The 18422-nt window shown below is 34.1% G+C and overlaps 1 protein-coding gene across 7 annotated transcripts in view; it reads left to right on the forward strand.

The window, feature by feature from the left end:
- Stxbp5l (syntaxin binding protein 5L) overlaps positions 1-18422 on the forward strand; it is a 375791-nt gene that overhangs the window by 196709 nt on the left and 160660 nt on the right. For all 7 annotated transcript variants that reach the window (XM_063225050.1, XM_063225052.1, XM_063225055.1 and 4 more), the window contains exon 10: positions 17175-17253. In XM_063225050.1, coding sequence (XP_063081120.1) covers positions 17175-17253 — 79 coding nt within the window. The remainder of the gene's footprint in view (positions 1-17174; positions 17254-18422) is intronic.

The following is an 18422-nucleotide window of genomic DNA, read 5'->3' on the forward strand; positions in this document are numbered from 1 at the left end:
TCACATGTTCTGAGATGGCATCCATGATGATATTTCATGTTAATATTAATACACATACATACCCTTTTACCCATGTTATTAACTGTACTGGATAATCCTACTTTCTTGTTTAGATGTCTTTTTATCAAAGACGCTCTGATAGAATATGTTTACCATTTGTAAGCAGATTTTAAAATAAGTTTTTTAAAGTTGGTGAGGTCTAATTTTGTTTGGGTGTCTGTATTCACCCCTTTTTGTTTTTGTAAATTTATTTTTAAAGAAGATGAATTTGAGGAGATAGTTATTTCTCCTATTTTTGAAGCTTGGGCTTTACTGAATGTCTCTGGCCATAATTGTCTTATGTGTTGAAGGCCCAGCCCTGCCTGTAATATTTGTAACTAACTCAGATGTCTATAATATTTATCTCTCTGAAGTGCTGTCCCTAACTGTGGTTAGAAGACACTAGGTGTAGATTCCATCTTTACTGCTTGTAGCTGAGATCAATGCCACGGGAGACTCCAGTCAGAAGCCTTCTCCAGAGAACTAATCTAATGGGCCTCAGATAGAAATCATGTTGTAGTTTGCTAGCTATGAACTCTCTTTATGAAGTTGATCTGGTGGATCCTGGTAGAAGGAATCTGGCATATTTATTATAGGTTCTATCTTATGATCACTTGGAGTTTGGAAGCTTCTAGGCAAGAATAAACCAATTTTTGAGAAATTGAAGTATGTATAATCAAAGCATGAATTATAGAATGAAAAAGCAGGCCAAGTCTAAAATCTTTTTAAAGGACTGGAATAGTAAGTTTAACCCACTATCTTTTAGATCTGTCTACATTTATTTGTTTTTTAGTTTAAAATTTTAAAGATTTTTGTGGAGCTATTATAGATTTTATTGTAACAGGCTGTTAATAACCTATAATGATAGCTACTGATGTAGCTGGAAACTCCCAGAAGGGGTTAGTGTTTGGAATTCTTTTCTAAATCTACCTTGTTATTATGGCATTGCTTTATACATTTTTTGGTTACACTTTTCTGCTGTATGTTTAAGACTAAGTTAAAGTGACGCATAATTTATAGGATTATTTTATAATATTCATTCAAAAAGTCAAATGCAGAAAAGTGCAGGAAATCTCTCTATGCACTGGAGACCTTAAGAATCCAGCTGAGAGCCTGGATCCTATGGCAGTGTCCTCCCTGAGTCCAACTGAAAACATGAAGCCCATAGCAGTGCCTAAAACAATGTCTCATGCAAGACTACATCAAGTATCTGCACTGAGATGGCCAGAAGCCTCTAGTGGTGGAGGCTAGAAAGTCTGAACCAGCCAATCTGTGCCACCAGGTTGAGTCTGCACTGAAGCCAGGAAGCAATGTTTAAGGTAAGGAGTAGTGGCTCCCTGAAAGACAACTGCAGCCATCCTCTGCAATAGCTAGGACCTGAGCTCCTCCTCTGATGAGAATAGCTGAGTTCATATTAAGAAAACATGCTAGTTTTCTACAATGTTCTCCAAGAGAATCAACAGCATACATTTTTCCCTGCAGTTCTGCATTTTTTTATTGGCCATAATCCTCAGGTGGGCCTTTCACATTCAGAGCAATTCTGATTCAGTTCAGCTGGGTATTCTAAGTTGGTCATTAGTTAATCTACCACATCTTTTTTTAGGTATCATTCCCAAAGAAGTAAAGACATCATATATACTACACTGATGTATGCATATTCATATTTGTAGCAGCAGCACAGTTTATAACACCTACATGTTGTAACAACCTATATGTTTATCAACAGATGAATGGATAAAGAAAATGTGCTATATTGCCTAGCTGCCTGCATTCCACCGGGGGCGATAGAAAGTGTGTGCAGTGGCCCCCCAGCCCATGGGGAAGCTTTGGGCCTATCTTGGCCACCAGCAATTGCTGAGCTGCCCACATTCTGTCTGGCGTGCTGAAAAGCATGTGCAGCACTATCCAGCCCACAGGAACTTTGATGCTTTGCTGGAAGACTGCTAAGACCCTGCCCTACCTCCCATATGCACAGGGAGGTCCCTCTGGGGCTACCTGGGCTCTGCCTAGTGACTCCCAAGCTGACCTCAGCTGCATGCCTTCAGCCTGGCAAGCAGAAAGTGCACTCAGAGCTCTCCACCCCATGGGGAAGTTTGGCACTTCACTCCTAGAGTGGTAAGGCCCCACACAGCACTCCCAAGAGGCTGGAGTTATCTGGTGAGGTCTGTCTAAGGACCTCCACTCAACTGGGGAAACTCTCTGGAATAGGAATAGATATTCTCAACCCAAGAAATAACTAAGACCTTGCATTCAGCTTCCCTAAGGGAGTATAGGACAATGACAAAACAAAAGAGTAAAATATAATCTCAAACTTCCAGCCCATCCCAAGCAAGCCTAGAAGACATGGACATAGAACAAAATGTAGGCCATACACCTTAAACTCCTGAAATGATAGAAATTGAAGTAAAGAAACAACTCCATGAAGCTATAAAAGAACTCAGAATAATCTCCCATGAAAAAGAAATAATCTCCCATGTAAAAGAAGAAATGAAAAATGTAATGAAAGAAATGCTGAACACATCTAAAGAAAACATAGTTAAAACATTAGAGGAACAATGCCAAAATATGGAAACCTTGAACAAACAAAATAAGAAGCAAACAGAATACATGAAGATTCAAAGAGATATACAGGAAATCAAAAATTCCATTGAAAGTTGGCAAAACTGCCTCAAGGAAAGTGAAGATAGACTCTCAGGCCTCTAAGACAAGATTGCAGCTAGTGAACAGGAAAGGAAAGATTTTTTAAAAATAACAAAGAATCTTTAGAGAATCAAAGAAAAACAACATAAGATTGATAGGTATAAACAAAAAGGTGACAACATAAATGATATCAAGAGGCTACTTACAGAAGTAATAGCTGAAAATTTTTCCAAACATGAGAATAGAAACTGACATGCAGATCAGTGAAGCATATAGAACTCTAAATAGCTATAACCAAAATAAAACTATAATCAGACATATAATATTCAACATTCCAGATATCCAACATAAGAACAGAATATTAAAAGCTGTTAGAGATAAGAAGCAGATCACCTAGAAAGGAAAGCCTGTCAGAATCACAGCAGACTTCTCAACACAACAGTGAAGTCAAGAAGAGCATGGAGTGAAATATTTCAAACCCTAAAGGAAAACTACTTCTAATCCAGACTGATGTACTCTACAAGCCATCCTTCAAAATTGATGGAGAAATAAAATACTGCCATCACAAAGAATAGCAGAAAAACCAACCCTGCGAAGAATACAGAAAGACATTCTGGGTAGACGTGGGGAAAAAACACTAAACAAGACAAACATTTAAACAGAGTAAAAGGTTAAGACTCAACAGCGGAAAGATAATGTGTCAAAAATAAACCAATATATTTCAGCTGTAACCATTAATGTAAACGGCCTTAATTCACCAATTAAAAGAAACAGACTTGCAGAATGGATCAAGAAAACACATCCAAACATCTCCTGTGTACAAGAAATACATTTAACCCAAAAGGAAACTCATAGACTGGTAGTCAAAGGATAGAAAACAATACTTTATACAAGAGGAACCCCACAAAAAGCAGAGGTAGCCGTTCTTTTTGCTTCTTTTTTCTTCTTTAATTTCCTCTGTATTCTTTTTGCTAGCCATTCTTTTGTGAACTTCAAGAATGATCAAAAGAGATTAGAGAGAAACTTCAAGAGGAAGAGATAACAATCTTAAATATTTGCACCAATTTTTGGAGCACCCAGCTGTACAAAACAAATATTAATAGAAATGAAAAAAAAATAAGCAATAACAGAATTATAACAGGAGACATTCACACCCCACTGACACAAAGAGACAGATCAACTAGACAGAAAATCAGTACAGAAGTAACAGAACTAAATCACATCTGTGAACAAATGGGTTTGGTGGACGTATACAGTGTTCTACCCAACAACATCAGAATATACATTTTTTCTCAATAGCAGATCGGTCATTCTTTAAAATAGACCCACAGAACATGCTTAGGTAATGCAAAAGAATTGAAATTATCCCATGCATGTTATTGGATCATAGTGCCATGAAACTAGAAACTAAAGAAACAAGAAACTGCAAAAACTCCACAAATATATGGAAATTAAATAATACACTCCTAAGCAATCAGTGAGTTACAGAGGAAATTAAAGAAGAAATTAAACAATACCTGTAAGCAAATGAAAACACAAATAAAACTTATCAGAAGCTGTGGGAAGCAATGAAAGCAATCCTCAGAGGAAAATTTATTCTGGTGAATTCCCACATCAGTAAAGCAGAAATAAACAACCTGATATTACGTCTCAAACATAAAAAGAAGCACAAGTCAAGCCCAAAGCCAAAAGAAGGGAGGAAATTATAAAGATCAAAACAGAAACCAATGCAATAGAGACTAAGAAAACAATACAAAGAATCAATGAATCAAAGAGTTGGTTCTTTGAAAGAATAAATAAAATTGACAACCTTACTTTAAAAAGGAGACAAAAAAACTCAAATTCATGCAATAATGAATGAAAAGGGTGAAATCTCCACAGGCCTTGTGGAAATATAGATCATCATCAATATCTCTTTCAAAAATCTTTACTTTCATAGGCTTGATAGCACAGAAGAAATGGACAGATTCTTAGAAACATATAAATTACCAAAGCTGGGTCAAGAACATGTAAAACAGCTGAATAACCCAATTTCAATTAATGAAATTTAAAAGGTAATTAAAACATTACCAACAAAGGAAAGCCCAGGTCCTGATGGATTCACTGCAGAATTTTATAAGAAATTCAAAGATGACTTAATGCTTACACTCCTCAAACTATTCAAGGAAATTGAAAGGGAAGCAATTCTCCCTAACTCAATCCTGGAAGAAAGTATAACTCTAGTACCAAAACCAGAGAAAAATCTAACCCCCCCAAAAAAAAAGAACTATAGGGGCTGGAGGTTTAGCTCAGCGGCATAAGCACCTGCCTTGCAAGCAGGCAGTCCTGAGTTCAATCCCCGGTACCGATAAAAAGGAAAAAGACAAAAAAAAAAAAAAAAAAAAGAACTATAGGCCAATCTCCCTAATGAAAATAGATGCAAAAATTCTCAATAAAATATTGGCAAACAGAATGTAGCAAATCATCAAGAAGATTATACACCATAATCAAGGGAGATTCATCCCAGGAATGCTGGGATTGTTCAACACATGCAAATCAATAAATGTAATCCACCATGTCAATAGAACCAAAAATAAGAATCACATGATCACTTCTATAGATGCAGAAAAAGCTTTTGATAAGGTCCAAAACTCATTCATGATAAGAACCTTACAGAAAATTTGGATATTCCTTACCTCAATATGATAAAAGTCATCTATGAAAAACCAAAAGCCAGCATCAATTAAATGACCCAAAACAGAAAGCCTTTACTCTAAAATCAGGAATAAGACAATGATGTCTATTGTCAACACTCCTAGTCAATATAGTCCTGCTTACCAGAGCTATTAGACAAGAGAGAAATACAAGGAGTAAGGATAGGAAAAGAAGTTAAATTATCCCTGTTTGCAGACAACATAATACTCTACGTAGAAGACCCCCCAAACTTCATTGAAAGACTCCTGGGTATAATAAATAAATTCAATAATGTAGCTGTATACAAAGTCAACACTCAAAAATCAATAGCATTCTGATACAGAAACAACAAACTCAGTGAGAAATATGAGAAGCCATACCCTTTACAACAGCATCCAAAAAATGAAATACTTAGGAATCAATCTAACAAAAGAAGTAAAAGACCTATTCAGGGAAAATTGTAATATCTTGAAAAAGAAATTGAAGAGGATCTCAGAAAATGAAAAGACATTCCCTGTTTATGGATAAGAAGAACAAATATTGTGAAAATGGCCATTGTCCCAAAATTGTTATACAGATTTTTTGCAACCCCCATCAAAATACCTTTAGTATACCTCTCATAACTAGAGAAATCATTTCTAAAATTCATCTGAACCAGAAAAGACCTAGAATAGCAAAGGCAATTCTGAGCACATTGACAAGGCAAGAGACATCACAGTTCCTGACTTGAAAATATACTGCAAAGCTACTGTATTAAAATCAGAATGGTACCAGAATAAAAACAGACCTGAAGATCAATGGAATAGATTAAAAGATACAACTGCAAACACATTCAGCCTCCTTATTTATATTTGATAAAGAGGCCAAACACATTCACTGGAAGAAAGATAGTCTCTCTAATAAATTGTCCTGGAAACTGGCTCACTATATGTCTGTTGTAGTTAGGGGTTGTGCAGCGAACAATTAGAATCAGGACATGGAGTTTATAATACTATTTTTATAATGGTAACCGGGAGTTAACACAAGAAAATGCAGGAAATCTATCTGCAACACCAAAAACATATAATATTTAGTCAAGGCCTAAATCCCACAGCAATGTCCCACATGAGTCCAGATGAAAACCCAGAGCTCACGACAATGCCTCCCACACGTCTATCTGGAGGTCTAGAGCCCACAAGAAGGACTCACACCAGTCTCTTTTTCGGATCTGTGCTGGGAAAGCCCAAAGGTCAGTGGTGGAAGCCAGAAAGTCCATGCCAGTGGGGTAAAGGAGCTGTGCTGGTGGGATGAGGGTTCTATGTTGGAGCCGAGTAGTCACACTCAAAACAAAGACCAGGGCTGTCCTGAAAGGTACTACAGCCATCTTCAGTGACTTGGAGGCTCTGAGCTCCTCCGACGACAAGCACAGTCAAGTACATGCAGGAAGCCAGTGTGACGAGTTCATCCTGGAGAGCGAGCGGCACACATCTTCCCCTCCGGAGCCAGGAAGCAGTGCTCGATGTGAGGACCAAAGCTTCTGCAGGAAAACCAGTGGCTCGAACAACAACTCATAGGAGAACCCACAATGCCTCAACGCAACAACACATTAGCACCTTCCTTCTTCTCTGCCTCTCTATTTATCCTGGCTACTTTCCTCAGGTGGAGCATCTTCGCTCAATGCCATGCTGATGTAATCCAGCTGGCATTAAGTTGACCACCAGTTCTTAATCCAAAACAATGCCAAAAACTAAAACTAGACCCATGCCTATCACCATGTACTAAACTAAAGTCAAAATGGATCAAAGATCTAAATATTAAAACAGAAACACTAAATCTGCTGGAAGACAATGTAGGTAGAAATCCTAAAAAAATAGAGGTAAATAGAGAATTCATGAACAAGAATCAAACCCCACAGGAAATACTTCCCAGAATCAATAACTAGTATCTCATCTTACTAAAATGTTTTTGCATGTCAAAAGAAGTTTCCAACAGAGTAAAAAAGAAACCAATAAATTTTGAAAAGATCGTAGTCAACTGTGCCTCAGACAAAGGATGTCTTATCTAGAACATGTAAAGAATTAAAAAAAATAAGACTCCGAAATTCAAAGACCTAATCCAAATACGGGCATCTGAGATGAATACACAGTTCTCAAAAAATACAAATGGCAAGTAAATACATGAAAAAATGTTCGGCATCATTGGTCATTAGAGAAATGAAAATTAAAACCACATTGAGATTCCATCTTACTCCAGAAAGAGTAGCTAGGATAAAGAAAATTACTAACAACAAATGCCTAAGAGGATGTGGGGAAAAAGGAATTCTGCACTGTTGGTGGGAATGTAGATTGATGCAGCCACTGTGGAGGTCAGTCTGGAGGTTCTCACAAAGCTGGGATTGAAAGTCGCATTTGACCTATCTATTCCACTTCGAGGCATATTCCCAGAAGAATTGAAAGCATGATATCACAGTGATAATAGTACACCCATGTTTATAGCAGCACAATTTGTAGTAATGAGATCTTGGAAACAACCTAAATGCCCATCAGCTGTGGAATGGGTAAAAAAAGATGTGATACTTTTATACATTGAAGTACTACTCAGCTACAAAGATTGATAACATTGAAATATTTATATGTAAGTGGACACAACTTGAGAGCATACTCATAAGCGAAATAAATCAAACTCACATTAGTAAATACTGTATTGCCTTCCTAGTCTAAGAAATGGTAAGAGTACATAAGATACAAAATTCTGAATAAATACAGTGGAAAGGTAAGAATCCTTTCAAAGGAGGAAAAAAAATATCTCAGGGAAAAGCAGGAAAAAGAAAAATGAAGATAAAACAAAAAATATCTAAATTTGTATAAACACACTTAGGATAGCTAAGATGATTGTGCTACACATTCTATAAGATCATAGAAAAAAGTTAATACTCATAGGATTGGAACAATTTTGCATGTTTGTGCCAGGTGACCTGAGTAACTCTTGAAGATCACTATGTAAAATATCAACCTTAGTTCAGTTCGTACCATCATGTTTTGAAGGCTTGTATCATTACTGTTTTGGCCACTTTGCTATTGTTATTTATTTCTTTTTTGTTTCTTATTTTTCTAGTAATCTGTTTTAGTTTTTGTTCTAATGCAGAAAGGCTAGGTATACATGTAGCAGCTTTTACATGCCTAGAACTTCTCCTAAACAGTTTAAGGGAATCGATTGCATTATGTGTGATGAACAGCTATTTTGAAGAAAAACAGACATTATAGTATTCATTGCTGATTTCATATCATCATGTCCTGAAATCCAATAATGCTTCTATTCTTTGGTCATATTGGTTTTAGTCTGGTTTGTATTATTTAATTTCAACATACATAAAGGTATGGACAGCTATTTTGAAGAGAACGAGACATTTATGGCAGCCATTTTTAATTTTCATGTTGTCTGGTTTTGAAGGCCTATAATGCCTTGATTACCCTGTTCTGATCAGTTTTATACTATTTTGTTTTGTATGAATTTTTTGTGTGTGAATATGTAGACAGCCTTTTAGAAGAAAACAAGAGACATTATGGTAGCCACTGTAGATCTCCTGTTGTCTTGTTTTGAAATCTGTGTCACTTATGTTGTTTTCTTCTGATCTACTTTGTTCTGTTTTGTTATGTTCAGTTTTACCCCTTTTTTAAAATAAAATTTGAAAAAGGGAAAATGTACTATTTATACACAATGGAATAGTTCTCTGCCATAAAGAAGGATAAACGAATAATTTGTAGGGCAATTGATGTACCTTGAGCCATAATGTTAAGTAACATAACTCAGATATAAAAGCATAAATATTACAAAATGACTTATATGAAAACTCAATTTTTTTTTGGTACCAGGGATCGAAAACTCAATTTTACATATAAAAATGAAATAAAAGGGGCTGAGGATTTAACTCAGCAGCATAAGCGCCTGCCTGGCAAGTGCAAGGTCATGAGTTCAATCTCCAGTACCAAAAAAAAAAGTATTTTTAGGAAAAAGAGAAAAATTATTGCAATCCAGTATGGATGATATATGTAAAAGTGTACCTTAATACAGTTATCTTGTGTGTGTTTTATGTTTTTTGACCTATTAGTCTGAATTTTAATCTGTATATATGCTAATTAACTTCTTAAAGTCCTATAAGATAAATAAATATAATACTGGCAAAATAGAAGGAAGGTGGGTGAAAGGGGAAGTAATTAAAATGTGTTACGTACATATGCCACTTGTCTCTGCATTGATTGTAATTATTGTGTATACAAACATGTCTTAATAAAAGTTCAAAAATAGAAAAATACTACAGATCTAAAGTAACCAACACAGGATGGAATTACATAAAAACTGACATGGGCCAATAGAAGAGATAAAATATACATTCCAGAAATGAATTTTCATTATCAGCAATCAAGTACTTTTTGAGAAAGGCTCAAAAACATGATGGCAAAAGGACAACCTCTTTTGTAAATGATGTGGGAAAATGGATATCCATGTGATGAGCAATGAAACATGACCCTTATCTCTTATTACATATAAAAATCAACTCATACTGGATGAACGATCTAAATAATAAGAACTAAAACTCTAAAGTTACTCACAGAAAACATTGATATAACCAGTTATTTTAAAAATAAGACACCAAGAGCATAGAGAACAAAAGCAAATCTAGATAAAATGAGGTTATATCTAATTATGAAGCTACTGTACAGCGAAAGAAATAATCAACAGAAATGAAAACATACCAGATGAGAGAAAATATTTGCAAACTTCATGTGACAGTATTGGTATGCAGAATGTATAAAGAACTCAAAATTCACATTAAAACCAATAAATACAATCTTAAAAACTAATAAATGAGATGAATAGATAATATCAAAAAAGATAATACTAATGTCCTATCATTATATAAAAATTGTTCCACATCAGTAACCATCAGGAAGTCTACCTCCAGTATGAATGACGATGTATGAATGGCTATTACTTATTTTTTTATTTGGTACTGGGAATCATGACCTTGCACTTGCCAGGCAGATGCTTGAACTAATCCTCTGCCCCTAAAAGACTATTACTAAAAAATCAAAGACAGTAAATCTATGGGTAGACTGAAGAAAAAGGGAACATGTAAAACTAGTGGTGGAAGTGTAAATTACTGTGACTATTAATCATGATATATCACCCTGATTGTATTACAAAATACATAATTGGCAAGTCATTGTTCAAAGTGTGTTTGGGTGTTTTCAGAAAGAAGGCCCAACCCAGTTGGAGGTGCTACAAACCAATGAGTTTGTATTATGTATGGAATGAAAAGAAAATGCGAAAGATGTTGACAAGCATTTGAAGGAGCTTTGTTTGCTTGAGTGGGTGCATCTTTTGCTGCCTTCATCTTTAAACATCAGATTCAAATTTCTTCAACCTTCTTTAAGAATCTTAACTACAGACTATCCAGGAAGTTTCCTAGCCTTTGCTCTCGAGTTGGTGCTGTATCTTTGATCCCTCTTGTTCTGTGGCTTCTACTTTTTCGTATTGTGCACTTAAATTGGGTCTTCTGGCTCCTTAGTGTGGAGCTGATCATTGTGGACTATTCCTTCATCTGATCCTGAAAGCCTGCTAAATAAATTTCCATTTATAATGTATCAATTCTATATACTAAATCTCCATTTATAATATTCTATATACTACATTTCCTATATATACTATATATTATTAAATCTATATAAAAATTTGTGGAGTAGGGCTATGGTTGGTTCTTCATATCCATAAGCAAGGTGTATCTTTCCACTTTTTGATATTTTCTTCAATTTCATTTTTCAGAATACTGTAATTTTCAGCCTATAGATCTTTTATTTCCTTTGTTAAATTCCTATTTCATTTTTTGGTTGTTATTGTAAAGGATGTGGTTTCTTCAATTTCTATCTCTCTGAGTTTCTTGATTGTATGTAGTAATGCTGTTAATTTTTGAGTGTTGACTTTGTATCCAGCTATACTACTAAATTTGGTATTAAAGGTTTTTGGTGGAGTTTTTGAGGTCTTTTATGTAGCATATCATGTCATCTGCAAATAATAATTTTTCTCTTTCTTTAATTTCTTGCTCTTGTATGATTGCTCTGCCTAATGTTACCAGAACTATATTAAACAGAAGTGGTGATAGAAGTGGACATCCTTGTCTTGTGCCTGATTTTAGAATGAAGGCTTTCAATTTTTGACCATTTAATATGATGTTAGCTGTTGGTTTGTCATAGGTGAATTATCAGATTGAGATCAAGACTGTGTATCCCAATTTTCTGTAGACTTTTTAATCATGAATTGATGTTGGACATTATCAAATGTATTTTCTGCATCTATTGAGATGATAGTATTTTTTTGTCTTTGGTTCTGGTAATATAGTATATTACATTTAGTGATTGGCATATGTTGAACCCTCCCTGCATCTCTTGAATGAATCCTATCTGGTCATGGTATATAATCTTTTTGATGCTATTGCATTGTTTGCCAGTATCCTTTTGAGGATTTTTGCATTTATATTCATTAAGGAAATTGGCCTGTAGTTTTCTTTTTGCTAGAGTTCTTCTCTAATTTTAGAATCAGGGTAATATTTACTTGCAGGAATGATTTTGGAAATGTTGCTTCCCTTTCAATTTCCTTAGAATTTCACCATTAGTGGCATTAGTTCTTCTTTAAATTTCTTGTAGAATTCAACAGTGAATCCATAAGGATCTGGGCTTTTCTTTGTTGGTAGGTTTTTAATTATATTTTCAATTTCACTAGTTAATACTGGGTTATTTAGAATTTTTATATCATATTGGTTTAGTTTTGGCAGTTAGATGGTGTCTAGGAATTTGTTCATTTCTTCTGTATTTTCCATCTTATTAGAATATAGGTTCTCATAGTATATACTTATAATCATCTGGATTTCTGTTGTATCCATTGTGGTTTTTCCTTTTTCATTTCTAATTGTCTGAATTTGTATTTTTTCTTTCCTTTTTTTTGATGTGGTTGGCTAATGTTTTATCAATTTTGTTTATTCTTTAAAGAACCAATTTTTTGGTTTATTGATTCTTTGTATTGTTTTCTTAGTCTCAATTACATCGATTTCTTCTGTTTATAGTTTCCTCTGTTGTATAAGCTTTGGGTTTGCTTTGTTCTTTCTTTTCTAGAAATTCAAGGTTCAATATTAGGTTGGTTGGTTGAGCTCATTCACTTTTTCTAATGTAAGAGTTCATTGCTATAAATTTCCCTCATGGAAGTGCTTTCATTGCATCCTATAAGTTCCAGTATGTTGTATCTGCATTATTGTTCAATTGTATATACTGTTTAATGTGGTCTGTAATTTCATCTGTGTCCCTTGGTTGTTTAAAAGAGTGTTGTTTATTTTACATGTGTTTATGTAATTTTTGAAATTTCTTTTGCTGTTGATTTCCAGTTTCATTGCACTCTGATCAGATAGTATGTATGGGATGGTTTCCATTCCTTTACATTTATTTAAGCATGTTTTGTGGGTTAATATGTGATTTATTTGGAGAACATCCCATGTGTAACTGAGAAGACTGTGTTCCGGTATTTTGTAGTGGAACGCCTTGTAGACATCTACCAAGTGTTATTTGTTACAGGCTTGGTTTAATTCTAATATTTTTTGTTGATTTTTTGTTCAGTTAAAAATCTATTTGTGAGAGTTAGGTATTAAGATCCCCCATTATAATCATGTTAGTGTTTATTTGGTTTTTCATGTCTGCTAATAATTGCTTTATGTAGTTGGGAACACAAAGGTTTGGTACATACCTGTTTATAAATGTTATCTCTTATTCTTGGAGTTTTCCCTTAACAAGGGTGTAGTGCATTTCTTTGTCTCTTTTAATCAGTTTTGGTTTAAAGTTTTTGTTGTATTCAAATAGAATAGCTACCCTTGCTTTTTTTTTTTTTTTTTTTTTTTTTTTTTTTTTTTTTTTTTTGGTTCCTATTGCATGGAGACTTTTTTTTTATTCTTTGACTTTTAGTCTGTAAACTTCTTTTGGGTTAAATATGTTTCTGGAATGCAGCATAATATTGGCTCTTGTTTCTTGATCCACTCTATCAGTCTAATTATTTTGATTTGTGAGATGAGACAATTTACATTGATGGTTACAATCTGTTATATATTGGCTAATCTGTTTTTGTTTCCTTATCTTTATTCTCTGTTTATTTGTTTGCCTTGCCTGCTGGCTTCTTTCTGTTGGTGTCTTGGATTTATGATCTTAGTTATCTCTGTAATATATACTTCAGAGCATTCCAAAGAACTGGTTTGGTGGTCATAAATTTCTTCAGTTGTTGTTTGTCATCGATGTATCTTATTTCTCCATTTATTTTGAGGTACATTAATTTGGGTTGAAGATTGTTTTTTTTTTTTTTTTTTAGGGCTTTAAACACCTCATTCCAAGATCTCTTTGATTTGAAGATTGTGTTGAGAAATCTACGTGATTCTGATGGGCTTTCCTTTATAGGTGATTTTTTACTCCCAGCTGCTCTTTTTTTTCTCCTCATGTTGAATTTCTGAAATATTAATTATTTTATGCCGTGGTGTAGATTTCAAGTCATGGCTATTTGGAGTTCTATATGCTTCATCTATTCATATGTCAAATTCTTTATCCATGTTTGGGAAGTTTCTGTCATTATTTGTGTGAAGAGGCTCTTTATGTTGTTTGTGCTGCCTCCAGCTTCTCACCATCTCCAATCAATCTTATATTGTTCTTCTTTGCTTTATTTTGTAGCTGTTGAATTGATTTTTTCATAAACAGTTGTTGTTTTTAAGATCTCTTTCTTTCCCAGGCACTAGTCACAATCATGTCTTCTAGATCTGATGTCATATTCTTGCCTTCATTCAATCTGTTACTTATACTTTCTGAAAGATTTTAAACTCCTGAATTATGGCTTGAATCTGTTTAATTGATTCCATTTCTTTTTCTATGTTGAGCATGTATGGTTTCCATCATTATTCTCAGCTTCATTATTGTATCTGTTTTGATGTCTGTGATTTTGGGTTTTGTTTTGTTTTGTTTTGTTGCTGCCAGAAACTGAGCTCAGGGCCTCATGCTTGCCAGGCAGGTGCTTTGCAACTAAGCCATAACCCCAGCCCTGATATCTGTCATTTTGATCATCATTTCTTTTTACACCTTAGAGATTAGTTTATCTGTGGCTTCTTCGATTTTTTTTCACTTCTGCCGCTATCATTTCAGAAAGGTCCAATGGTTAACTTCTAATTTGTTCTATGTCTTTGTGCTCTAGAGTTCTCCTGGCTGTGCTGGGTGTTTGGGGTTGCATTTTGCTCCTTCATCTTGTCATTTTCTGTTTTCTATTTTTATTTTACTTTGTTTTCTGTGTTGATGCTTGCAGATTTCTTACATTAAATGGCTTTATCCCTTTATTCCTATGTCCAGGCTCTCCTAGGAAGTGTCTGTTTCTCAGGATGTCTTCTACCTGTAGGCAGTTTTTGATCTTTAAGTCTATCCCAAGAACCTACCTTCTCAATATATTAAAAGTGTAAAGTTGTTGTCTCTGGCTCAGAGATCATTCTTTTGGTACTTGACTGTAGTGATTACAATTGCAGTGTTTTCCTACAGGGGAGAAAAACTGATTATTACAACTATAACATGTTGGTTGAAGTGGCATAATTAGAAATAACAATAAACTTAAGCCCAGCCTGGCTAGTGACAAACTGTGGTCATTATTAGCCTGATATCTTTAGCCATAGCAGCAAGTTCTATAGTTATATAATACAATTCAGCTTATATCAGGAACTAATATGTAATCATTTTCCACTTAATAGAGTGATTTTACCCTGTTGTGTGAGGGGTTTTAAGAAGATAGAGAGTAGGCTAAACAGATGAATGAGGTTAAATACAGTTGGGATCATATTGGTGGGTGTAGGACAATCATCCAAGTTTTGGGTAATTGTAGGACACAAGTAAGGAGGATTGGAAGAGAAAGCCTAGAAGCACTGACTATACAGCAAGAGAAGAGACACTGTTTACTCACATGTAAGTATTATAAAATCAAGCAAGGTAACTGACAATAGAGTAGAAGAGAATGAGTAGAATAAAACAAAAAGAAAAGTTAGAGATCTATTGTGAGAGAAAAAAAGAAAAAGGAAAAAAAAAACCCACAGGAAAATAATCACCAGTGTCCCCAACAAACAAAAAATATACTGTAAGAAAAAACAAAACAGGATAAAAGAGCAAAAAAGAAAAGAGAAAAGAGAAAAACAAGTGGAAGGCAGCCCAGCCCACTTGTATTTCACATGTCTTTATTCCAAGCACCGTGTTGGTTCAACTAAATTACCACCTTCTGGCTCATATTGCTGCTGTTGCTTCTGACAGTTTTACCTGGCTGATCTCACCTGTCCATCCTGTGTATCCTGGCTAGGGCCTGCTGTGTGGCTGTTGTTCTCACTGGTCTCTTGACTTGCTAGGTGGTTCATGTAGCAGCAGTGACTGGAAGAGCTTGTCTCTGGATCTCCCATGCATACCATTCACCTGGATCCCAGCAGCAGCAAAGGGAGAGTCCAATCTTGGCCTTCCCATGTAGTTCACCTAGATCCCGGTATAGGCACTGAAGGGAAGAATGTAGGTCACTTTTGGGCAACACAGGAATTTGTTTGAAGTACCTAATGATTACATTCTTTAGGGGGCATTGGTACACACACATAACACATCTTTTTCTCTTTTTTAACTTCTTCTTTATTTTCCTTTCTTATCCTCTTTACTTCCCCTCCTTCCTCCATCTTTGGTCCCTTTCCTTTTTGCAAAAGTTTTGTCACTGGTTTCCTGTTGTTTACTATTTGGTTCTATAATTTATTTACATTTTGAATTTCCCATATAAGAAAAATCTTACGATATTTAAACTTATGTATCTGATTTATTTCACATTATGGTCTCAAGGTATGTCTATTTTCCTACAAATAACTCAAATCCATCCCTTCTTATGGCAGAATATTGCTTCATGGTACTACAGAATAGTACTGCTGACTGGAGTAGTACTCAATTCTTAACAATTCTGAAAATTTAAACACACAAGCATATAAATATTTTTATATAATAGGTATAAGCTATAAATTGTACTAATGCAAGTATACGTAAAAGTACTTACTAAAAATAACAAAGCAGCAGCATTTCAAAAACCATGCCAATTTTATCAAAAGAAAAGATGGAATTAAATTGATAACTATAGAGATTCTGTGTGCAATAGTTGCTTTATTTTCATTTCCTTTTCTGCTTGCTTCTTTATTTAAAACAATATGAAATTTGAATAGATTCATGTAAATAAATTATATCAGTAAAAATATTTTTGAATTACAAAATATATCATCTAATATTCATCATTACTAGGCTTTCTATGAATTGAGTTGGATAGAAATGGAATAATTTCAAATATCGATATTATAAATTTTCCTACTAATGAAAGAATTTGCTTATATTTTAGAAAAAATATTGAGCTTAGTATGGATTGTCATAGTAATGTATTTCATTGTGTAGATAAGTATGCATACATGTCTTTAATTCTAAACTCATTTAATATCTCTTCAATAATAACTAAAATAACCTTTACAATAAACTAGACTTATATGTAAAAAATACAAGGCAATTAATATCAGATAATTTTGTAAATAACTTGATTAGATTGCAGACAATTGTTAGAAGTCTAAAAATTGTTTACAAGTTCAATAAAAATATTAGGATATGTTGAGTTTACCCTGACAGATAATTACATTATTATTCCTTTTTATTTATTTTACTGAAATTTAAAAATTCTCATAGATGAATACAATTTAGACTAAATTTAATAAAATCATTTTTTTCTCTTAGGAAAAAGTCAAAGAGAAGGAAGAAAATCTGAATCTTGTAAACCCATTCTTAAAGTAGAATACAAGACCTGCAGAAACAGGTATGCATTTTTGTTTTGGTGAATATGAGAGCAGATGTAAGGAACAAAAAGGAGACAGGCAGATAACTTGAACATTAATATATTGTTAAAGTTTTCCCATAATTAAAAATATATTAACTAGTTGAATCCTCTACCTCAGTAATAACTGAATTTTTGTTTAATAGGCATATCTGTGATGATCAACATTATGCATATTGAAAATAATAGGAATTACTTATTTTAAAGTTGTTATTATTCATATGAATGTTATATTCGTTAGTTTTTATAAAAGAACTTTTGACCATGAATGTTAAAAATATAAATACTAAGCTTTTCCTCTATCAAGTATATCTCATATTACAATTTGTCTTTTTTTTAATCACTTAAAGATTTGAGACCTCACCTGATAACTAGTTCATGGGATACTATAACATAAACTAATATTCTATTGAAAGTGATTTAAAGTTTGGGAACCAGCTAATTTGTTAAAAAGTCTTAATGGGTGAGGGCCCAGAGGAGGAGGGTAAGGAAACAAAAAAAAGAAAAAAATAGAATTGAAGAAAAAAATGAAAATAGAGTGTTAGCACATTGAAAAGGACCAAGACTTGGAAGAAGTGGGAAGGGATAGTGGAAGAAAAAAGAAAAGACAAGGAAAGAAAAGATTAAAGATGTATTATGTACATGTACCAACTCCCTATGATAAATATAATCACTGTGTTCTGCAAGCATACACCAATAAAAAAATTTTACAGGTCTCTTTTGCTTTGGTTGACTCAGATTGGCACCATTGTAAAGCACTTGTAACTATGCTGTTTTAGTCAGAAAAATCACAGCCTGGACAGTGAGATTTTTGCAGGAAGGAAATACAAAAAACAAAGATAGTATTGTGAAAAACAAGGTTACAGCATTACTTAGTATGAAAGAGTGAAAGATAATAAACAATATATAATTCTTGAATGATAAAAAAAATTAAAGGAGTCAGTGACCAAGCACTTCCACTTCACTCCAGCTTTATGCCTTACTCCAACAGCTTTAAATCCACCCATTTCCTAATAGCTACAGTGCATACACCTAGAAAGGGAAATGGTAAACCATACATAGTTGTGCGAGAAATTTTGGAACCTTTCACTGTCAAATTTCTTTGTGTATAACTCTCATGAAATTCTTTAAAGTTTAGTATTTGGACTTTG

Source organism: Cavia porcellus, unplaced genomic scaffold, assembly GCF_034190915.1.
Source record: "Cavia porcellus strain 051 isolate PalLab524CR breed Dunkin Hartley unplaced genomic scaffold, mCavPor4.1 scaffold_15, whole genome shotgun sequence".
NCBI classification, from domain to species: domain Eukaryota; kingdom Metazoa; phylum Chordata; class Mammalia; order Rodentia; family Caviidae; genus Cavia; species Cavia porcellus.